The 22,292-nt window shown below is 36.7% G+C and overlaps 1 protein-coding gene across 1 annotated transcript in view; it reads right to left on the bottom strand.

Moving 5' to 3' along the window:
* Window positions 1-18,542, bottom strand: part of P5cr-2 (Pyrroline-5-carboxylate reductase-like 2) — a 51,072-nt gene extending 32,530 nt beyond the window's left edge. Inside the window, exon 1 of the mRNA XM_081756067.1 lies at window positions 18,272-18,542. Within this exon, the coding sequence (XP_081612193.1) occupies window positions 18,272-18,341 (70 nt within the window). The 5' untranslated portion in view covers window positions 18,342-18,542. The remainder of the gene's footprint in view (window positions 1-18,271) is intronic.
* Window positions 18,543-22,292: the final 3,750 nt, after the last annotated feature.

Genomic DNA, 22,292 nt, shown 5'->3' with positions numbered 1-22,292 from the left:
TTTGTTTAATTCACTGAGATATTCTGATTTGTATGCTTGAAATATTTTTTAATATGAGAAATGTGTTGTATTTGTTTCGAAACTATTCCATTCGGAACAACACCACGTGCTTCAGCACAAGCACTACCAAGCAGCCGACAGATGCTGTCTCCGATGAAACACGAGGAGGACACGAAGAAATACGAGAAGAACACGAAGAGTCACGAAGAGGACTCCCCTTCTCCCCTCTACAGGCTTCACCTCCAAAGGCAGGCTATAAAAGAGGATGTATAAAGGTAGAAGACATCAATCACCAACTGATCATATCACAAATATCTCTCCAAGCTGCTCTAGGCGTCAAAGATTTCCAGCAAGAGGTTCCTTACCAATCTCTGCGCTGCACTAGATAGAAGATACTATGCCACCTCTGCACTGCTTTGGGGAAGAGGTTCCCTACCCATCTCCGCGCTGCACTGAGCAGGAGATACTGTCCCACCTTTTGCACTGCTTCCTGCAAGAGTACTCCAGCCAACAACACTAGACCTCCGCGCTGATCTGGGCAGGAGATCCAACTTATAGACGTATTACTTGTTCGTAATTCAGTGCAATTTTATCTATGACATCTTGAAGGTGCGGAATGTCCAGTTCCTCGTGCAACTTCTCAATTTTTGTGTCCCGTGAGTAACCGGAAATTAGCTTTCTTGTGTAGTTTTGCACATTTTATAAGTGACGAAGACGGGTTTTCGCTGCATGTTTCAAGGATTAATATGCGTACAGTATGGCTGAGGGAACTATCATATTCTAAACATGAATTTTTGTTTTAAGTTGTAGATTCGGCGATCGGAGAAGACAGGCCAATGCTTAAAGTCGATTGGTAGCATTAGTTCAAGTGCGTTGCAGGTGCTGTCTGAAGGAGAGTTTTCTATCCAATATAATGCCCAGGTATTTGGTACTATTTACTTGAGGAAAAGGATATTGATTGTAGTATAGTTGTACAGGCAACGGAGTACGACGTTCCAGAATATGATACTGATAGTTTTATTCGGATTGATTCAGATATGCCATTTTGCAGTCCACTCTTCCATTCTTCTGGGATAGCTTTGCAACCAGATTTTGGTAAATTAATTGTTTCTGCTTGTGGTGAATATAGCGTGTCAATCTCAAAGGCTTTGATATTCGCCACTGCATTGTTCCACATGCATGGGGATCGTTCCGAACTATAGACAATGCTATGCGAAGGAGAGAGATGTTGACCACGATCAACTACAGCAGAGAACAACCACTTTATTATGCAACAGGCAAGAAGGAATCCACATCAAACAGTTTGAACAATTTCAAACCCGTTTAAGAGGACTGCCAACCGCCCAATATCACGCCACACAGTGGTGCGTCGACTGCATGGGGTGGTCTCTTTGACCTACAGCCATTACATAATATTCTGTTGACACAAGCACACTGGCGGCATCTTTTGCGCTGGTGCCAAGAATACCAGGACTGGACCAAGGAGGAGTGAGCTCTCGTTCTCTTCTGCGATAAGAACATATTGAGCCTGAATAAAGATTCTGGATGTACACTTATCCAGCGAGAAGTAGGAGCACGCAGTGAACTTAGGAGCATGGTCGGACATGATCATTTTGGTGATTCAGTTCTATTATGTTTGAAGGCATACTCTTGTATTGTCATACCGACCTGCTAATTTGTGAATGTTGTTCCCTCTTTGATCAACATTATTGTAACACTGTACTTCTTCCCCATGTGCGTCTTTTCACAGGTGCAGTCGGGTGCAACCTCTTCTTTATGGATGAAATGCGCTACTGCATCAAACAACGCAGGTGAAGGAGCTGTTAGAACGGGAAGATATTTGGTGAATGGACTGGCCTGCATGTTCTCCTGACTTGAATCCTATCGAGCACGTTTCGAATGGTATGGGGGAAGGTCTTGCAGTACGTTCTGATACACTGAGGATCATCCAGCAGTTGTCAACAACGCTGGGGAGCAATGGTACTCAATACCACAACAACTCATTAACAGTTTTGTAGGCATCAATGGAGTACGTTGCAGAGCATGCAGCGCTGTCAGTGGTGACCAAAAACCATTTTAAGGAACAATTCACTCCTGTAATGTCAGAGGGTCCATCATGAGTAGCAATGAATTTTGTGTTTATTGTTTCTGTATAAAAGTGCAATTCTTGTCCTTCTAGTCATGTGTTCCCTCCTGTTGTTTCCTGTAGCTACTGCAGTACTATTTTTATGTATGGTTTAAGTTTCACCAATCTATGCCACTTGGAAGTGACATCGCATGTGAAACTTACTTTCATTCGTAAGTTTTGCGAAAATCTTGTCATTCGGTAAAGTAGCAATAGTGCTAGAAGCCTATCCATCCTCTTCGGGATGGAGAAACTAGTTTCTGATACCATTAATAGATCAAATTTCCTTTATTTGTTTTCTTTTCAGCACGTAATGGTTACCAAAGTCCCATGCAAAAAAAGATAAGAGTAATAGGTCTGTTATATGCGAGATTGTGTTTTGAGTAGGTTTTAAAAAATAGAAAGAATAAAAGAAAACGAATCATATATGCACATCTGTATCCTGATATCGGTCAAGGCTTGAGTGACCTTCAGACCTTGACTGTATATATATACATATCTTGAAAATTACATTAATCTAAGTGGACTCTGCTCTTCGTACAATACGGATAAATGCAAGACTGATAAACCTCAAATTCCCATATGACAGAATTTTACGAGTAGGATGCTTATAGCATGTTCCGTTTGTGTAGGGTTATTATAGGATATTATATTTTGAATGTGTAGTATTAACACCATATCATAATCGTTCAATTGATCAATGCCGTGATAACAGCAAGGTAATACTTGCCCGATAAGAATAAATATTATTAATTGAGACAAGGTGTGATTAACTTGTAGGGAGAATTTCCGCTCATCAACTTTTAATGTTTCATTATCAGTAGGTGTGTTAGTTTCTGATCTTGTCCTATCTTTACTGACTTGTATTTGAAGGTAGGTTCTAAAGCCCATTCATCTACAAGTATTATTGGTAATTGAAGCGAGCATAGCGGAGCTTTTACCATTTGACTCGATCTACATACCGGCATTTGTATGTCTGCCCGTCTGTTACATTAACACCAGGGGTAAAAGTGAAGGGGAACGCGGGGAACGCCGTTCCCCAACCTCCAAAAACATGTACGACGTCCCACTAGTTCCTAAAATAATTACAAGGGATAAAGATAGTCAGGGGGACGGGTGACGTCATACCACTCCTACCGTCCCCCTATCTTTTCAGATCCACTTTTACCCCTGATTAAAACTAGGGATGGGCAAAACCGTTTTCTATAAAAACCGGAAACCGGTTTCTAGAAAAACCGAAACACAAAAAACGACATTTCGATTTTCTTCAAAACTGGTTCGGTTTTTCACCGAAACCGGTTTCGGTTTTGTCCAAAAACCGGTTCGGTTTTCATCGTTACCGGTTTCGGTTTTCTTCTAAACCGGTTCGGTTTTCACCGAAACTGGTTTCGGTGAAAACTTTTGGAAAACACATAAAACTATTTCTGTGGAAACGGGATCGGTTTCCGGAGAACAACGAAACACTATTCGGTCAGAAATAGAACAAATTTTGAAAAAAAAAACGGAACCGGTTTTGAAGAAAACCGAAACCGATTTTTGAAAATTCTCAAAAACCGGTTATGGTTTTTCTAAAAACGGAAAAAGCTGTTTTTGTGCCCACCGCTAATTAAAACTCCAATAAAACATTCGATTTTAATGAAACTTGGTATTTATCTTCTTGATGTGTCTTCTAGGATAATTTCTCAATATTAAGCACGTAAAAATTGTTCTCTTATAACAAAATATTTAGTAAGTTCGCTCTAGCAATGCTCTTGGAGCATCCCAACTGATTTCTTTATGATATTCTGATTGTTTCATAGATTCGGATTAAAATCTGCCAAAACTGAAAGAGTGAATTAACTCTTTCAATTTAAAAATTGTTTCACTATAATTATCGTTTAAAAACATTCGATTTTAGTTGGTATGTAATACTCTTTTAGGTTTTCCAATCATTCCCTCTGCATGGAGTTAAGAATCAGTAAAGAATAAATTAGCGGATTTAAACTTTCCCGATGACCTATTTTTTTCCTAAATTTCCACAATAACCTTCGCAAAAAATCGATCTATTTCCATACAATATTATTATATAATTTCTTTCTCTTTTTCCGCCATCCTCAGTACTTATGACGAAAATCACTAAAAAATGAGACAATATTTAGCCTCCTTATGTGAGATAAATTACCCTCCCGATTAAGATAAAACGTTTCAGGATAACGTTTGTCAATAAAATGTTAGATTTTGAAGCAATACGATAACTTTCTTTGTGGCTTCAAATCAGCGTCATTTTTTAAATGTAAAATTGATTGGGAATAAGAGAGTGAGCCTATCTCCGTACTCTGACTTGATATATATTCCAAAATTAGTTTCATTAAAACTATTTGCTTTTGACACAACATGGTGCATCATATAATCCTCACCGCAAGCTAGGATCGAACCAAGGACCCCGAGCACCGGAGAGGAACGCTCTATCACTGAGCCACCGCCCCCTCACTGAAAAACCAGAGACTATGTTCTCATTACTGAAAAACCAGAGGCGGTATGGCATACCAGCGCATACCGTTTCACTTCGACCACTGCTTGTAACCGATTCCACTTTCACTCCAAAGGCGAATTATTTCAAATGAGTTATTCATAAATTTGAAATACTCAAAGAAAACACGAGAACTATCTTTGTCCATTACCAAAAGAGTTGTATCAACTAAATTTTCTTGGAAGTGTTGATCAGATCAGTCATTTTGCCGTACATACAGAACAACAACGTTGGTTAACTTCTTTTTCTCCTTTTGCTCGTAATAGTCCGTAGGATTGTCAAAATTGTGCATTTTATATGTAAAAGCATGAAACTTGCTGTACGTGTTATTTATATAGAATTAATAATTTTGAGCGTTGTAGGCATCGTCGGATTACCCTTTGAGCCGCCATATTGGAAAATGGCGTTCAAAATTGGTTTTTAGCCTATAACTTTTGAACGAATAGTCCGATTTTAATTTTTCTTTTTTTATTTTAAAGCTCTTTATAAGGCAAAACTTTTTATTATAACAAAGATTTCCGTAAACTTTAAGGTTTCAGCACAATTTTTAAAAATATATAGATTTTTCGATGAAATTTGACTTCTTCATTCTATAACTTTTATATGGTGCAGAAAATCACTTCTTATCTCTGAATAAAAGAAGATGATAATTTCATGATCTTTCCATTGATATATGTTAAGCTATAACTTGAGCAACGGTTTCTATAGAAATCATTGATCAAAACTAACATGTCATTAAGAAAATTTATTCTGCCTCTGAAGTTTTAAATTTAATATATGGTTGTTTCTACCAGCACTTGTAATTTTTTTCTTTATTATAAGTTTACTTTTACAGAACGAATTAATAATAGAAGAATATTTAGATATTATACTCTATTATTACTCTATTACTCTATAATTACTCTATTATAATTACCAGTGGCGTATTTACGATTTTGTCTCGGGAGGGGCTTTGCTAACTTTAGGGGGAGGGGCTTGCCTGAAAATGTGAAAATTCTGCAAGATATTTCATATACTTTACTATAGTAAGATTTCGGGGGGGCTTGAGCCCGGAAGCCCCCCCCCCTAAATACGCCACTGATAACTACCCTATTATCACAGCAAATCTATGTGGCATCCTATAAGTTACAAAGTTACTCACTAAGTGGAACGACATACACTTGGATGTTTATAAAGGGATTGTCTTTTCTGTTATATGTACAATTTGCACATTTCATTGTTTATATTAATTGTTTTATTGTATTATTTAATGGATATGATGATCTGAAGCCAGCTGACAAGGGAAGTTTGGGAGAAGCACTCGCCTGCAGAGAAATAGGCATGTCATTTGAAGGACCAATTCATGCTGATTACAATAGGTAATAAAACTCTGTACGTTGAGAACTGTTCGAGATATTCAGCTTGGAAATTTATATGAGAAAATGAGTGGATGCACGTTTCAATACGTTAAGTATTCTCACCCATGGCGAAGCCTGATGGTTTGAAATTGCTATTGCTTGATCACTGGGGTCCATTCACTGACAAATTGTCCATTACAAGTTGCATGACGGATGGCAAAGACCTAATGGTTGAGAAGATACCAAAGAATTGCACACGATTTGTGCAACCATTTGATGTGTTTTGATTCCGATCAATCAAAGATTATAGCAGGAGATTTGTACATAATATGAATCTTCTTCATCTGGACGTTATAATGTACCAACGAAACAATCAAATAAAGTTCGTGTCCATACGAATCACTTCCGATCACCGCGATACATAGGATTGTTTCAGTTTGCGTTCTGCAAGGCAGGTTACGAACAAATTATAGGCCTATAACTTTTGAATCACTTGTCGAATTTGCTTTTTGCTTTAGTTCTGCGAACTGTTCTCTTGCCGGATGCAACACAATTGCACATATAAAATGTTCATGGTGCAAGGGAGTATTTTGCCTGCGTCATTTATTCATAAAACAGAAGAACAACAGTGATCAATTTTCATCTCTAACCTATGATTATTGTGAACAATGTAATGACTAATTGTATCTAACAAACCCGTTAGTTATTGCGAAACACTTTTTTTCTGTTACTTCCGATAGCTTTCAATTCGTATGTCAATATTTGTTACTAATTATGTTGTACTTAACGCGTATAAATGCGTATATCCTCATTTTCTCATATAAACTTCCAAGTTGAATATCTCGAACCGTTCTCAACCGTACAGGAATTTTATTAGCTTGTTATAATCAGCATAAATTGGGACTTCAAATGGCATGTTTAGTTTCTCTGCAGGCGAGTGCTTTCTCCTGAACTTCCCTTGTGAGTTACAGCCAGCAGTGCTTTTTTGATAGAACTTTCAAGAGCTGCTCGAAACAATTTGCGCAGCTGTACACAGTTCATTCTGACATAGGGAGTTCAAGTGAGAATACATAAATCGTACCAATTTTGTACGCACCGCTCCCTGACAAAACTGAAATTACACTCATGTTCAAAATTATTGTCGCATATCTATAACTATCTTCTTGTAAGAATAGGGCCTATAATTTGATAATTTTGCAGAGTACTTTTAAAACTTATATTATGTGTATAATCAGGAAATTTATATTTGTGATAAATTTCATAGGAAAATAATTATAAATACGAAAATCATAATGAGTAAAATAAAATGTAACTAAATGGACAAGAAAATTTTATTTTCGTTTTATTGTTCTTATTTACTGCTCTTTTGACATGAAATTTACCACATACATGTCTTTGCTGATTATACACATACTAACATTATAAGAAATACCGGGTGAATTCGTTATCAAATTATATTACTAGAACAACATATTTATAATCGTGTGACAATAATTTTGGACATGAGTTTACCTGTTTACCTTTGTTAGGTGTTGATCTGAGCAACACGATCCTAAGGATCTAGTTTCTTTCATGCTTCTTGGCGTCTGGTAATGTTACGCCTAGCAACTTTCTCTCAGGCTCGTGGCAGTCAGCACGCCATCGTGGCAGTCAACACCTTGATATTGGTAATTAGCGCCAGTCGTGGCAATCAGCACCAATAATTGGCTGTGGCAGTCAGCACCCGTAGCAGTCAGCACCCCACCGCACTGCCTCACGTACAGTTCACAGATGACGAGAAGAATCCTAGCAGAAGTAGTGTGACGTAGGTATGAGCTCGCCCACTTTTCGCACAGGGGTTTCAAATGACACCACGGAATAGCACACAGATAACTACCAGGAGTAGCAGACGACATCTAAGTATAGACCACACTTAAAATCGAAAATGGACTTGACCGTGTCGTTGACCTTTCCCCGCTTCCCCTGTTTTAGGGCTCTTCTCGTCGTCTGTGAGCTGTACTACCTGTTATCATCCAACATAGCACTAACATAAGAAAGTCGCAGTCTTATAACCTTCAGTATTAGTAAGACGAAGGTTCAGTGTTGTGACACATGGATGTTTACATTATTTTGATAACTATATGTATGTATACGACTAATGCGTATAATTGACAGTTATTATTTTAAACTGAATTAAATTGAAAGAAAATTCTTTGGCATATTTCCCAAAGGGCATATTCTGAATGTGATCTTGTCAATTAATCTCAATTGGTCCTTGTTAACGGGTCATTTGGCACAGTGACATTATTAATAACTTTCATCATGGAATAATTTTGAAAACACTTCAAATTAGTGTTTTTCAAAACCACTGTAGAACATCTGAAACGGAATCCTACAAAGCCTAATGTATATCTGCTTAATTCAGCCGTTTTTATTAGGTTTCCAAAGCTACTCTTATAAAAAAGATTCTGCCTTTCAATGAAACTGAAAATTGTAGTAGACATTTACCACTTCCGAAATCTGTTGATTCACATACAGTAAGGAAAAAAACCGTAAGGGACATAGCATGAAACGAGGTTTGGGTAGTTATTCAGCCTCCCAAGGATAGATAGCACCTCCTGCCTTGTGTCTCTATTGAAACAGAAATAGATTGAGAAAGCCATTCCAAATAAAGCCACTTGCGTATATTAAATATCTTGTTAAGTAACATTATTTTATTCACAAGTTCACCTATAAATCGGTATTTTTACTCTGGACATGTGTAACCTAGAAAGTTGTGAACGAACTAATTTAATTCGATTAAATATATGAGTGTGTTTGTCAGTAGCTTTGGCTGAGTGGGATTGGAATTTAACGTCCCTTTCAGCAATAAAGCTATACAAGAGATGTCCCTATAATTTGAAGTGGAATCTAAACCACACCACCTCCGCACCAAATATAATCATAAAAGAGCTATCACTGTACGAATATTAAATATTGTATTTTACACATGTGTACCAAAGCTCTACCCGCTCTGGAATACCGCTCCTCGTAAGATCAGCAAACTCATGCAGTGCAGATCTGGTCAGAGGAAAGATAGGCAACCGTTCGTAGATAAGAAGATGTTGCTGGGATTGCGGGACAATCGGGGAACCACTTGAAAGAAGTAGCGGACCCCAGTCTAGATACCCAGGATTAATGGCGAGGGAAGTCGATATATGCTGACCATACATCATTCACAAGGCGACTGGTAGGCTCTATCTCTCTAAGTGTTGTTGCGCCAAGAGTTTAGTTTTATTTTACGTATATATTTATTACATGCTTATTAGAAAGAGCATTCTATAAGTTTTGCACAGATGGGTATAATATTTTTATTAGTTGCAATATGATGATGAAAATATAGATGAACTGCCTTCAAATGGTGACAATTGTTGTTTCACATTCTTCACAGGTATACCACAATAGACACTGAAGTAGACATCAGGACCCAGCAACGGTCGGTAATGGAATTCCTGTTCGAAACTGATTATGAAATCAAACACATAAATTCATAGGCAGTTGCTTCCGGTTTATGGGAATCATACATTGGAACGCGCCAGTATCCAATGTTGGTTGCATCAGTTTAAGAAAAATCTAGACTTTCCATATCAGGCTAGAAAATTATGGCCTTCTTTCTTTGGGGTCAGTGCGGCGTCATTTTCATAGACTTCTTGGAGCATGGCTTCACAATTAACAATGAGCGTTATTGTTTGGAACTGGATAAGGTACGACGTGCTCTCCAAATCAAGAGACCAGAGCTGCAAGGTAAGGCCATCAAACTTTACCATAACAATGCCAAACCTCACACAGCCATGATGACACACCAAAAAATAAGAAAAATTTAGACTTTCCATATCAGGCTAGAAAATTATGGCCTTCTTTCTTTGGGATCAGTGCGGTGCCATTTTCATAGACTTCTTGGAGCATGGCTCCACAATTAACAATGAGCGTTATTGTTTGGCACTGGATAAGGTACGACGTGCTCTCCAAATCAAGAGACCGGAGCTGCAAGGTAAGGCCATCAAACTCTTTACCATAACAATGCCAAACATAACACAGCCATGATGACACAGCAAAAAAATAATGAAAATGGATGGGAAGTCGTCCCTTAGTCTCCCTATAGTCCTGACTTGCCTCCTTTGGATTTCTTCCTGTTTGGCCGCCTGAAGGCCCACCTGCGAGGAAACACATTCAACAGGGACAAAGTAACCTGCGTGAAACGTGTCCCTCATTTCTTGTGTGAAGCAATAGTGTAAAAGTCAACCACCTGAATTTTACCAAAGTGCATTCAAGGCATGGAAAGAACGTTGGACAAGATACGTCGGAGTAGATGGAAGTTATATTGAGTGACTTGGTCTTCTAGCCAACGGATCGAAGAGTGTTCACGTAAAATTTCATCATCATATTTCAACTAATAAGAATATTGTAACTATCTTTGCAAAACTTATTAAACGCCCTTTTACTTCTACTGGTAGAAAATATTAAAATAATATTTGTTACTTATTTATTTGAACAGCGGCGGAAATCTGTCTTCAACACTGCAGGGTAAGGGTAAGACCGTTCCCATATATATACGCTGCGCAGTTTATGTTTCGCACAAAAATAATTGTCACTGACTAGGGATGATTCCATACGGGACCAAGTACCTGGAGGAAACCTATATATCGTCTGAAAGCTCTTGCCATAAAAAGTACGAAACCGTTTTCAAGCCACGGGCAAACCCGCAACTTGACCCTATAAGGAGCCGATTTGTTGGTGTTTGTGCCCTATGTATGGCATATTCGACAGAATAGAAATGAATGTTTAAATGTATCACGCAAAAGCGCCTGAGCCCATCATGTTCTTTTTTGGCTCATTGCTAGAACGTGATTTGGGCAAGGGTTTGATCATGGTAGAACTAAGAGAAGGTAAACCCACGCGCAGCCTCTTCGTTCGCGTGACGTTACCTTCGACACCAAATCACTGACCCTCCGAACAAGTAATATTCAGCGGAGCCAGATCTAGTATAACGATGCTAGACCTAGCATAATTTTCATGTCTTTAGCATGTAGCATCCTGCCCAAATCTAGCATAATTTCAGCAAGTTTATCAAAAAGCCACAAAACCTGGAGATGAGAAAGAAGTTGGTCGTGGGAAGAAAAAGAACGGTAGAAATGTATTCTCTCCCATTGATTCATACAGTCGGTAAACCATACAGGCAGTCTTATTGTTCGAAGAAAGTTTGAAACGAAAGATCATCCCTTTAGAGAAGGCGAGTTGGAGTAAAAACAATTTAGTGTTTCTGAAAATGAGTTAGAAAACTAGCTTTTAAGCGACAGCCTAAAACTGTTAATGTTATTGATGCATCACAAGGAAAACAGCCAAAAAAGAAAAAAATCAGAAGGTACAAAAAAAAAAATTATTTTCCAGAAGTTTTAATGTTTGTGTTGTAACTTCAATCATTTTTTTTTGTTTGAATTAGGAAAAAAAAAGGAAAATTATAGAAAGGCTTTTCTACATCCTGAGTTGCTATTTTTAGATGTTTTTTTTTCTTTAAAAACTCCTGGATTAGTAATTATGAGAATCTAGCATAATTTCGATCAGGTTTTGGAATAATTCCGAGCTGTGAGTCTGGTAACGCTGATACTATTGGCGCGCCCTCTCAGTTGACAGGTTGCTAGTTGTATTTTTGTTGATTTTCTACGTTTTCTGTTTTTAATGACATTTTCTATGTGTAAATATTATTGTATATTTTATACTGTACATATTGTATAAATAAAACTCATCTGTATTTGTTACATTGACTTTCAAAGCATTAACAATGTCCTCACGCGTTGTGTACGGCTGTAAAATGAACACACGAAACAAGTTGGTGAGGAGAACGTCAATTTCTATTCGTTTCCAAAGCAGGGCGTAATTTTGTCATCTACAGTTGGGCCCAAGAAGTCCGTAGGTCTACACCCTGCTTATGCCAGCCATAGTTTTATGAATTTTACCAAATGAATGAATATACTGTATACAGTAACACAACGTGTTCTTTGCTAATACCACTTTAAATACTGCTTTTGTAATAATATTTTGGGCATTAATTTGCTTATTGTGCATCGCCCTATATAAAAGAACAAGTTCTGACTGACTGATTGATCAACGGTCAGGCCATACCGCTTAAGTTAGAAACTTGAAATTTAGACAGGGCATTAGGTACCCACAAAAAAACCGAAGGGGAAGGGAAGAAAGAGGGGTGGCAATTATTACTTTAAATTGTCCATATCTCGGAATCTCTGAATGTTAGAAACATGAGATTCGATATATAGACTTCTCATTTAAAATAGATACCAGCGTTTTTGATATTTGATCTAGAAAAATGAAATCTTTGAGTTTTACGTCCCACGGTTTTGCAGGTTAGGCTAAAGGAGACGGTTATGATGAGTAATGAATGAAACGGTGGAATAAAGAAAGTGGGAGAACTCTGAGAAAACCCACGCACACGGTGTTTGTCCACCACAAACTTCACTTGGCGGGAGCTGGGATCGAACCCGGGACCCCAAGCACGAGTGGTGAACGCTCTACCACTTAACCACCGTGACCTCTATTTGATCTAGAAGGGAGCAAAACCAGTGAGAAGAGAAAAGAGGAGATGTAGGAATTGCAATTATTATAATAAGATGTCCATATCTCGGAATATCTTAAACATCAATATTTGGACTTCTCAATTAAAATAATTAGATGTGTATGTAAGTGTTTTTTGATATTTGCCCTAGAAGGGAACAAACCAGGGTAAAGTTACAATTGTTATAATCGGAAAGCCATATCTCGAAATCCCTTAAAGTTATTGGCGTGAAAATTTGTGTTTATATTTTAATTTAAAATAATTAAATTTAAAACAAATAAAGACAGTTTCTGCGTTTTTTAATGTTTCCTTAGAAAAAAGAAAAAGGGGTTGGCGTTGTAATTGGTAAAATAAAATCGGCCATATCCCGAAATCTCTTATTTAGTAGAAACATCTTATTTAATTATCATTTCAGCGTTTTTTTTAAAATATTACCGTTAAAAGGGAAAAGAGTGGGGAAGACAAATTACTGGTTGCAATTGTTATAATAAGATAGCCATATCTCAAAATCCCTTAAGATTAGAGAACTTAGCGATATAAAAAGTGAAAGGCCGTGGGAAAAGCAAATGCAGGGTCTAGACGCGAAGTTCCCGGTTAACCGAAGGCTCAGTTTCATCTCAGTTTCCTTTGTGGCAATCGGACACAAATCACATTTTTCTCCAAAAGACACAGTTCAAATCAGATTATTGGGGGAACAGCCCCCCCCCAGTTCCAAGGTTGGATGGGACATGTTCCCCTTATCCCCCGGGATTTGTGCCAGTGTATTTGAAGAATATAATAACCATATTCTATAACCCAAGGACATTTGAAATGTTTGTGTCTCAAGTTTGTCTACATATTCTATCAGAAAGAAGGGTTTTGTTAAACATTGTCAATACAAGATGTATTTGTTTGGTTTTCTTATCAAATTTCGTTAAAAGACAGTTATCACTTAAAGTAAATAAGTGACTAGGGAAGTTACAAGTGCTCATTATCTTTAATACGAGAAACTATATTTTTAAGATTGTGTATTTGCAATGGTGGCAATTAAAAAAAAAAAGGAGGTTGTAAGAAACGAATGAAATTCGGTAATAGTATACATGAGAACCCCCTGATCTGCGTTTCTTCTGTGTTCTATTACCACTTCTACATGAAATACCATACATTTTCTACGTAGTGCAATAGTAAGAAGTATCCATGTGCACAAGACATGCGATATGCGTTAAATTCCCCCCCACACACACATAGTCGTAGATAAAGTAGAAGGGCACTACACATGCCGATATAAAGTACAGGTACGTTTTTTTTATTTTCATATCAGTCGATAAGTAAATAAAAGTCGCTTTGTTACCCCCTTTGTAAGTTCGTACTTACTCAATGAATAATCCCTAAAAGTATGAGCGTCCTGCTCCTTCGGGAACTGATGCAACTTCATGTATACTATATCCTAAAATTCTTTTAATAGTGACAGTCAGTACCGTAACAAATCTTTTCGGGGATCCGGAGCAAGATGGGACAAAGAAAGAACATTCATACAAGATATTAATTGGCTGTATTTTTACATTTTTACGTTCGATACTGTTTTCTTTATAACACAAGTCTTGCCATTTTAGAGTGTATTATAACTATGTAATTCCATACCGCCAACTTATCATGGAATAATTATTTCAAGCATGGTTTCAATGTATGATTTGTTTTGAGTGTGTTCATGATATATATTCGGACAGTCAAGATTCGTGTGTTCAAGACTGCCACTTTTATAACTGCGTGAACATAATCAGCTGTAATCTATGTAGATTTTCATATCGTTTGAATAAACATATACCTGTATGTAAAATCTGCTTGCATTTTATACTTTCTATTTCATTTCTTACAACTGTATTGTAAACACAGAGCATTACAAATTTCTAACTTCATAATTTGTACTCCGAAAGTAATAGTTGCGCAACTAATGTCTTAACTAACTTCGCAACATTATCGCAACATTATCGCAACAAACAACAATTTTTACCCTACATACATGTGCGATACGTTCTAGTTTGCCCGCTTATAGGCGGGCAAAATGGACTTTCGCATATCTTCATTAAATCTCGTCTACCATCAACATGTTTAATTGTTTTATTTCCGTTTTGTTGTATAGTATGGCAGAAGGTCCAAGCTTTCCATACGTGTATAAATCATTTCATTATTATGATTTGTTAAAACAATATTATGTCATTTATAACATTGTGTGCCACTTTACCCGCTCTTCCCTTAATAGTAAAAGGTACGGGCCACCGCACTCAACTTTCTTGCTCTCGCTTCTAAAATCGAATCATATTATGCTGTAGTTATTACGAAAACTTTTATTTGCAAAATAGAGACAAAGTTATAATAGGCGCTTTCGGAAAACTATAACGAGGTGAATTTTCTTTTAGTGAGAATTTAATCATGTCATATTTTTTGTCATTAGAGGAATGTTTATTTCTAAAATATCAACATTAATGAGTACTCCCTTTCTGAGAAAATCGTCTGGAACACTGCTGTGAGAGGAAACGCTAGAATACGAAGAAAATACAAGTACACAGTTTGTCCACCATAAAGCTGACATAGCGCGAGCTAGAATCGAACCAAGGACCTCGACTATTCCTTGTAATTCTTTTAATAAGAAATGATTTTTACTACAGTGTAGTTTTCTTAATTGAACATTTATTTATGAAATATAAACAAAATTGTCTGAGTGGATTTTGAGAAAATCGTTCGGGAAAAAAAATCACCCTAAAAAGTTGACTGCCCCTTTGACATTTTAAAATAAAGAATTGTTTATATCATATCGTAGGTTTTTTAATGGAACATTTATTTATAAAATAGTAGCAGAAATGTCTGCTCTTCGTACGAGAAGGATAAGGTTTATGCAATATATCATATTTGAAGGTAGTGTTGCCCATGAGACAAGACCTACAATGAAATAAGATTTTATCATCTCATCTTCTGTTTTTTAAAGTCTCGTTTCATCTCGATTCTCGAGGGATTCTTTTTCGTCTCGTCTCGATTTTCGGCAACATTATTCTTATCTTGTTCTGAAAATTTCTCGTCCCAACTCGAAAATTTATTGTCTTGTCCTGTCCTATAAATGTATATACAATCGACTCCATAATGTGGCGGAAGGGCAGACCGCATAAAAAAAGAAAAAAACGGATAAACCGGAGTTCTATATAATTACTTACTTCTTGGCCCACCTATAGCATTAAAAACACTCTTTTGTGTCAAATCCCTCTTATTATTTTCTAACCTCTTGGTACAGACCAGTACTTTATAAATATTTTTTAGGCCGTATGGTGTAATTGAGTGGTCTGTGGTATTCGGCAGTTAATTGTAAAGCAAAAATTCATCATGAGTTTGAATCCCACTGAAAAAAAAAAGGTTTTTATTTTTAAAAAAAAACACTTATGCATCTTACTGTCCGTGTGTAATTAGGGAAAAGTAAAAACATGGGATCAGAAAACTAAGTTGATCAAGAAATTGAGATATGATTGATTGATCAGTTAACTTAATGAAATCTTTAAATTTTACGTCACACGTTTATGCCGTCTAGGCTAAAGGAGACGGTGATGATGAGAAATGAAGGAAAGGGAATGAGGAAACGAGAGAACGCCGAGAAAACCCACGCACGCGGTCTTTAAGCAGTGTTTTATACACACTCGTTAGGAAGGGGAAATCCCCACTCTCAAAGTTCTAGAATCCCCTCGAATTTTGAAGATGTAGGTGTAACATGTATATGATGTAAATATGATCTCCCCCTAGATCTTTAGATTAATACCCCCAAATCGAGAGGACTATATAAAGGACTGCTTTAAATACTTAGCTGGGATTGATTGGATTGTCTTGTAATTAATCGAGCTCTCTCGGGGGCGAGATCGTGTGATGAGGAACGGTTTATGTTGTAAGAATTGAACTTTTTTGTTATTGTTTTGAGTTTAACAATGCTAACGAAAGGGGACGTGATCATGATAGTAAACGAAATGGTGGATTGTAGAATGTGGGAGGGAGGAAACGTTAGAATGTGGAGACGACCCACGGACACAGTTTGTTCCTTACAAAGTCGACATGCCGCGAGCTGCAATCGAACCAAGAACCCCAAGCAAGAGAGCTGAGTTCTTTACCACTGAGCCACCACAATCCCAGGATTGATCTTATGTTATGTTTTGGCCAACTTTACTGGATTTATGCCGCGATCGTACTTCGGAACTCACGTAAATAGCAGGGCTGCATTTCCTTCATAACCTCCTTGTTACATAATTAGGATGCAAACTACTCAAACTCAAACTCTTTAAGTAACTAATTAGGAGTCTTGTTGTTTGTTGAAGTTCCACTTCCTCTGTGGCTGTAGCCAGTGATGATTTCAGATTTCTTCTGGGAGAAAGACTGTCAATATATAGAGTTTGAAAATACTACAAAACTCCTCGTAACGAGATGGCAAACATTTTCCGAAAATCAAAATTTCACTTTCCGGATTGCGGAAAAAAAATCCGAAATTCGGAATAATTCCAGATTTCGGAAATATTCCGGATTTTTTTAAAATCTGCAATTTTTCTGAATTCTAAAATTTTCTAAATGCCACAATTTTTCCGAAATCCGGATTTTTCTGAATTCCGGATTTTTTAAATTTTACTTACCTGATTCAGGAAAGTAAAAATACTGGAATTGGCCATTCCTACTCGTAACCCATGTTGAACATGATCGAAGACATCTACGCGCAGGAGGAATTTTGTAGCTATGGAAGGGAGAAGAATTCTCTTCCCCGGTCCACTCTATATAATAATCACTGGCTACAGTAGAGGCGGGCAACCAGAAAGTTTTTGCAAGGGGTTCAAGGTTAGAGGGATCCAATAATGCAATACACTATATTGGTATGTATCCAACGGTGTTATTCTACGGCAAAATAATAATAATAATAATAATAATAATAATAATAATAATAATAATAATAATAATAATAATAATAATAATAATAATAATAATAATAATAATAATAATAAATGAGTAATTTTTAAGTATTGCTACCTATATTCTCACGAAAAATAATAAAATTAGATTGTTTTTATCAGAAAAGAAATAGTATAGATCAGTAGCGTCATTTCAGATTTAGTTTGGGGGGGCAAGACCCCTTGATATAAGTAAAATTTCGCTTTTTTCACTGACTTACTATTATTCTATTGATACAATCTATACAAATCTCAAACTCAGGGGCAAATGCCCCTCCCTGTCCCCCTAAATGACGCCCCTGGTATAGATGATGAGTAGGGTCAAATCTTTAGTCTGTATCCAGTATTTCTCTACTAAACAAGTATAGTTTTTTTTTTTTTTTTTTTTTTTAAAGAAAGGGTACACATGTATGTGGAGTTACGAAATTTCTTGAGGACCGGACGCGGTGGACCCCTCCGTCTGTGCGTCCCTCCTGCAGTACCTCACCACTGACCTGTGACATTATGCTGATAATCTGATAATGTAAATCACAACCCCAACCCCTATCATTTGAAATCCCATTAGCGTTGAAAGCCAAAAAAATATATATTTTTAGATCACTTATTACGTTATTAAGTTGTAAATACTAAAACAAAGGCTACCCAATTAATACTGTTATATATATATATATATATATATATATATATATATATATATATATATATATATATATATATATATATATATATATATATATATATATATATATATATATATGAAGTAAAACTTACCGGCGCCAATAAATCCTTTGGCTAAGGCCTGAGCCATCTTTCCAGCACCAAGAAATCCTATTTTAAGCATTTTTCACTAGATTTTTGTTTACGCTGTCATTCACAATTAATATATATAGAATGTTTTTTTCTTTCCTTCCTTATGCGTTCAATTTATTTTGCTGTGAACTTCTCGTATCAATCCTCATTTCACACTGAATCGTCACTGATAATCGAAACGGAATCCAAAAATGTGTGACTTGTCTGTCTGATAAAAGAGCAGCGACTGAGGACTAAGGTTTTACAGAACGCATCTTTTTTCAGACAGACAGATAAGTAATAGCATAAACCACAAACGCTCGGTGGTTGCGACATTCTGTACTCTTGCTGCGTGGTTACTGATTGTCTTTAATCCTTTGAAATTATATAAATAAGATATTTTTCTAATGACCAACTAGTTTATATATTTGTGTATTAAGGAGTTTGGTGTGACAACCAAAACTACGTTATACCGTGTATTTATCCTATCTGTACTAAGGATGGGCACGAGCGAGTTTTCATTGAAATTCGACTCGACTCGAAACAAACATCTTTGAGCTCGACTCGAGAGCTCGGCTCGAAAAAATTCCTTCAGCTCGACACGGAACTCCACTCGAATTTGACTCCAGACTCCGGAATTCGACTCGAATTTGAGACAAATCGAGCTAAATTCTTTGTGTAGTTTCAAGTACTTTCTTCAAGTATCCTACATAGACAGTATAATTGTTATTAATGATACTACAATACCACAAATTATTATTATTATTATTATTATTATTATTATTATTATTATTATTATTATTATTATTATTATTATTATTATTATTATTATTATTATTATTATTATTATTATAACAATACCGTGTATAAACATGAAAGTTAGGCGGTTTGTATCTGAATACTAAAACACAGTTGACTGCTCACCTCGATAGTCGTGAAGTGTAGGAGTCTAAGAATCGTTTACGAGGTACTGGGTTTGAGTTCCGGAGGAACAAATATCCGGCTCGAGCCAAAAATCGTTAAAAGTTAGAGGGTGTCGGCCAAACATGTTCAATACTGCTCGGCCCGGGTTTAGGATTGTCAACGACAAGAGCTGCTCGACTCACAGCACATTCACTATTGAGCTGAGCCAACAGCTCACCCAACCGAGTCGACTTGAGCGAAAACAAACGAGCTGATGGTTCACTCCAACCAAGCCGGCGCGAGCCAATGGCTCACCTGAGCCGAGTCGGTGCCTCATCTCAACCAAGCCGGCTCAAGCTGTTCGCTCAGTTGAACCGGGCTTCTGGTTGGGCTCAAAACTTTGACCATGTAGGTTTCAGCCTTGGTAGTAAGAACTACAGTTGGTGCTCACATTTGAGGCTGTCTTGTTATAAAAATACATTTCCCTCTTGTTAATCGAGACGAGTCGAGGTGCGAGCAGTGTCCCATCTCGTGAGCAACACTTAAAAAAAAAATCCACATTACTGCTTACATTTCTCATAGGTTTCGCTTTCCAGTCTAATCAGGCAATGATTTCAAAACGAGTTAAAAGGAGCTAAACGAGCGAGCCATTTATAAAACTCGACTCGACTCGAAACTCGAAACTGTGACTCGGTTCGGAACTCAACTCGAGAATATTACCTTTGACTCGATTCGAAACTCAACTCGAATCCTTTTCGAGTTTCGAGTCGAGCCGAGTTTTAGCTCGACTCGTGCTCATCCCTAATCTGTACGCAGTGGTGGCTGGTGGATTCTGATGTCGGGTGTTGCAGTAGGAAATATCAGTCAGGAGGTAGAAATTGGACTTACTATCTAACCAACATAAACCTTAGATCCAAACATTATGAGAAATATGAGAATAAATGAAATTTTGTGATTGAAGTTGGTATTCTCATTAACAGGTCTTTCGCGAGGGAAAGTATAGTTAGTCAATGCTGATAATCTTTCATAGGATGTTGAATTCCTTTGAGGCGTCCTTATTCTCTTCAATGTGGAAAATACATTTCTCCTTTTGCTGCCGTCATTGGGTAAAATCAACCTACACTGTTAAAAATTCAGGTGGTTTCGCAGAAAATCCACCATAAATTTTACAGGTCTTTTACCAGAATTGACATTTCAGGTGAAATTTTAGTACTTTGGAACAGTGTATCCAGCATTTGCAAAAGCTTTTTGAGCTGCTTGAAGTTGTTAATATATTTCTAATAATAGAGTAGGTACAAGCAATATGAAAGAAAATTACTTTAAAAATGTTTTATTATTATTATTAGAAAATATTATTATTTCTTCTGGTTTAATCACAAAATAATTTTTAGCCTTACATTAGTGGTTGTATACACTAGTGCATTTTTAGTGGTTGTATACACTATCTATGTAAGCGAATAATTAACTCATAAATCCACTTTATTTTCATATTCCCTAGTGTATTGCATATTTTCTACTTTTGTTATCTTGCGACTTTATTTTTATTGTTATTAGGTCTATTATTGTATCTATATATTGGTTAGGTTTTATCACAGTCGTGTAGTTACATCTTTTCTCCCAAGAAATATAATACATACAGTGAATTTCAATTGATTTATAGTATTGTATAGGATGTTTCAAAACCACCGACAACGTTTTGGGAGGTGATTCCTGACACCAAGATAAGACAAAAAGTATAGACCAACCTGGGTGCACAAATGCTTTCTTTCGGAGTTATAGGCTGGCGAAAACATGAAAAAATGAACTTTAAAGGTCCATAAGTTGAAAACTATGGAACCTACCGTAGAAGGGTCAACACTTTACGTAGGAACTAATATGTACCCTTATCCAACAATCCACATTTCAGAATCCTGAGTTACTTCCATAACAATTCTTATAGAGGCAGTTTGGTTGCGGAAGTACCGCAGTATTCTGAAACTTAGATATTTGGATAGGGCACATACTAGTTCCTACGTGAAGTCTTGACCTAACTACGGTAGGTCCCATAGTTTTGGAGTTATGGACCATTAAAGTTTTTTTTTTCAGGTTTTCGGCAGTCTATAACTCCGAAAGGAAGCATTTATGCACCCAGATTGCTCTATACTTTTCGTCTTAGCAAAACTTCCCGAAATGGATTTTTCAGAGGGAAATTTCCCGAATTATCTCAAATTTCCCTTTTTGTGTATGCCATACCCTTGCAAAATTGTTTTTATTCTGAAAAGATTGTCGTATGAACTATGATGCTAAAATGAAAACTGCTAAAGTAGTAGATACTTAACTGAAAGTCTACATTTTCACTGAAAAAGGACACTGCTTCAAAGGGTTAAAATAATAAATATCGGGTGCAATGGCAACACTAAAGGTTTGGAGTAGGGAAGAGCGGGTAAAAGGGAAATGCACTGTTGACCTGTCAAAAAATATCAAACTTCAATATTCACGTTCTGCATACTGAGATAAACCAAACTTTTTCACGTGTTGTACACTGTGACTCTACTAGTTTATCTCTTATCCTTATCTAAAACGTAATGTTGTTCCTTCATGAAAGAAGGTTAAAGGGATTCCATATAATATTCCGTTTTACGTAGTGCCGATTAGTGGAACAGAAAGAAATCGTGATGGAAAATATTAAAAGATGTGACAGATGGATGGCACTCATCACTGTAATAGTTGCCAGGTAATCAAAAGTCACTTTCATTTACAGATATGTTTCAGATCATTTATCTTCGTCAAAAAAAAAAAAAAAAAAAAGAATTTAATCTTACTGTCAAATCAATCAGTAGAAAAAGAAGAAAGAAAGATACTGGTATCATTACATAAAAAGGACATTGGCATTCAATGGCTCACAATATATAATCGTTATATACAGCTGTTGACCTTCCCTTATTTCTAACAATTCCTGAAACGCCATGTCTTAGGCTAGTTTTAGACGGAAGCATTTAACGTAGCATTTCTCGTACCAGATGTGCTACCAAAAATTTCATATAATATTCTATGGCATCAAAAAGTATATGGTGCTTTTAAATGGTAGCATTTTGATAAGCATCTGTCGTGACGTAGCAAA

Source organism: Thermobia domestica, chromosome 4, assembly GCF_964235325.1.
Source record: "Thermobia domestica chromosome 4, izTheDome1.hap1.1, whole genome shotgun sequence".
In the NCBI taxonomy this organism is placed as follows: Eukaryota; Metazoa; Arthropoda; class Insecta; order Zygentoma; family Lepismatidae; genus Thermobia; species Thermobia domestica.
This window is presented reverse-complemented; position numbering and strand designations above follow the sequence as displayed.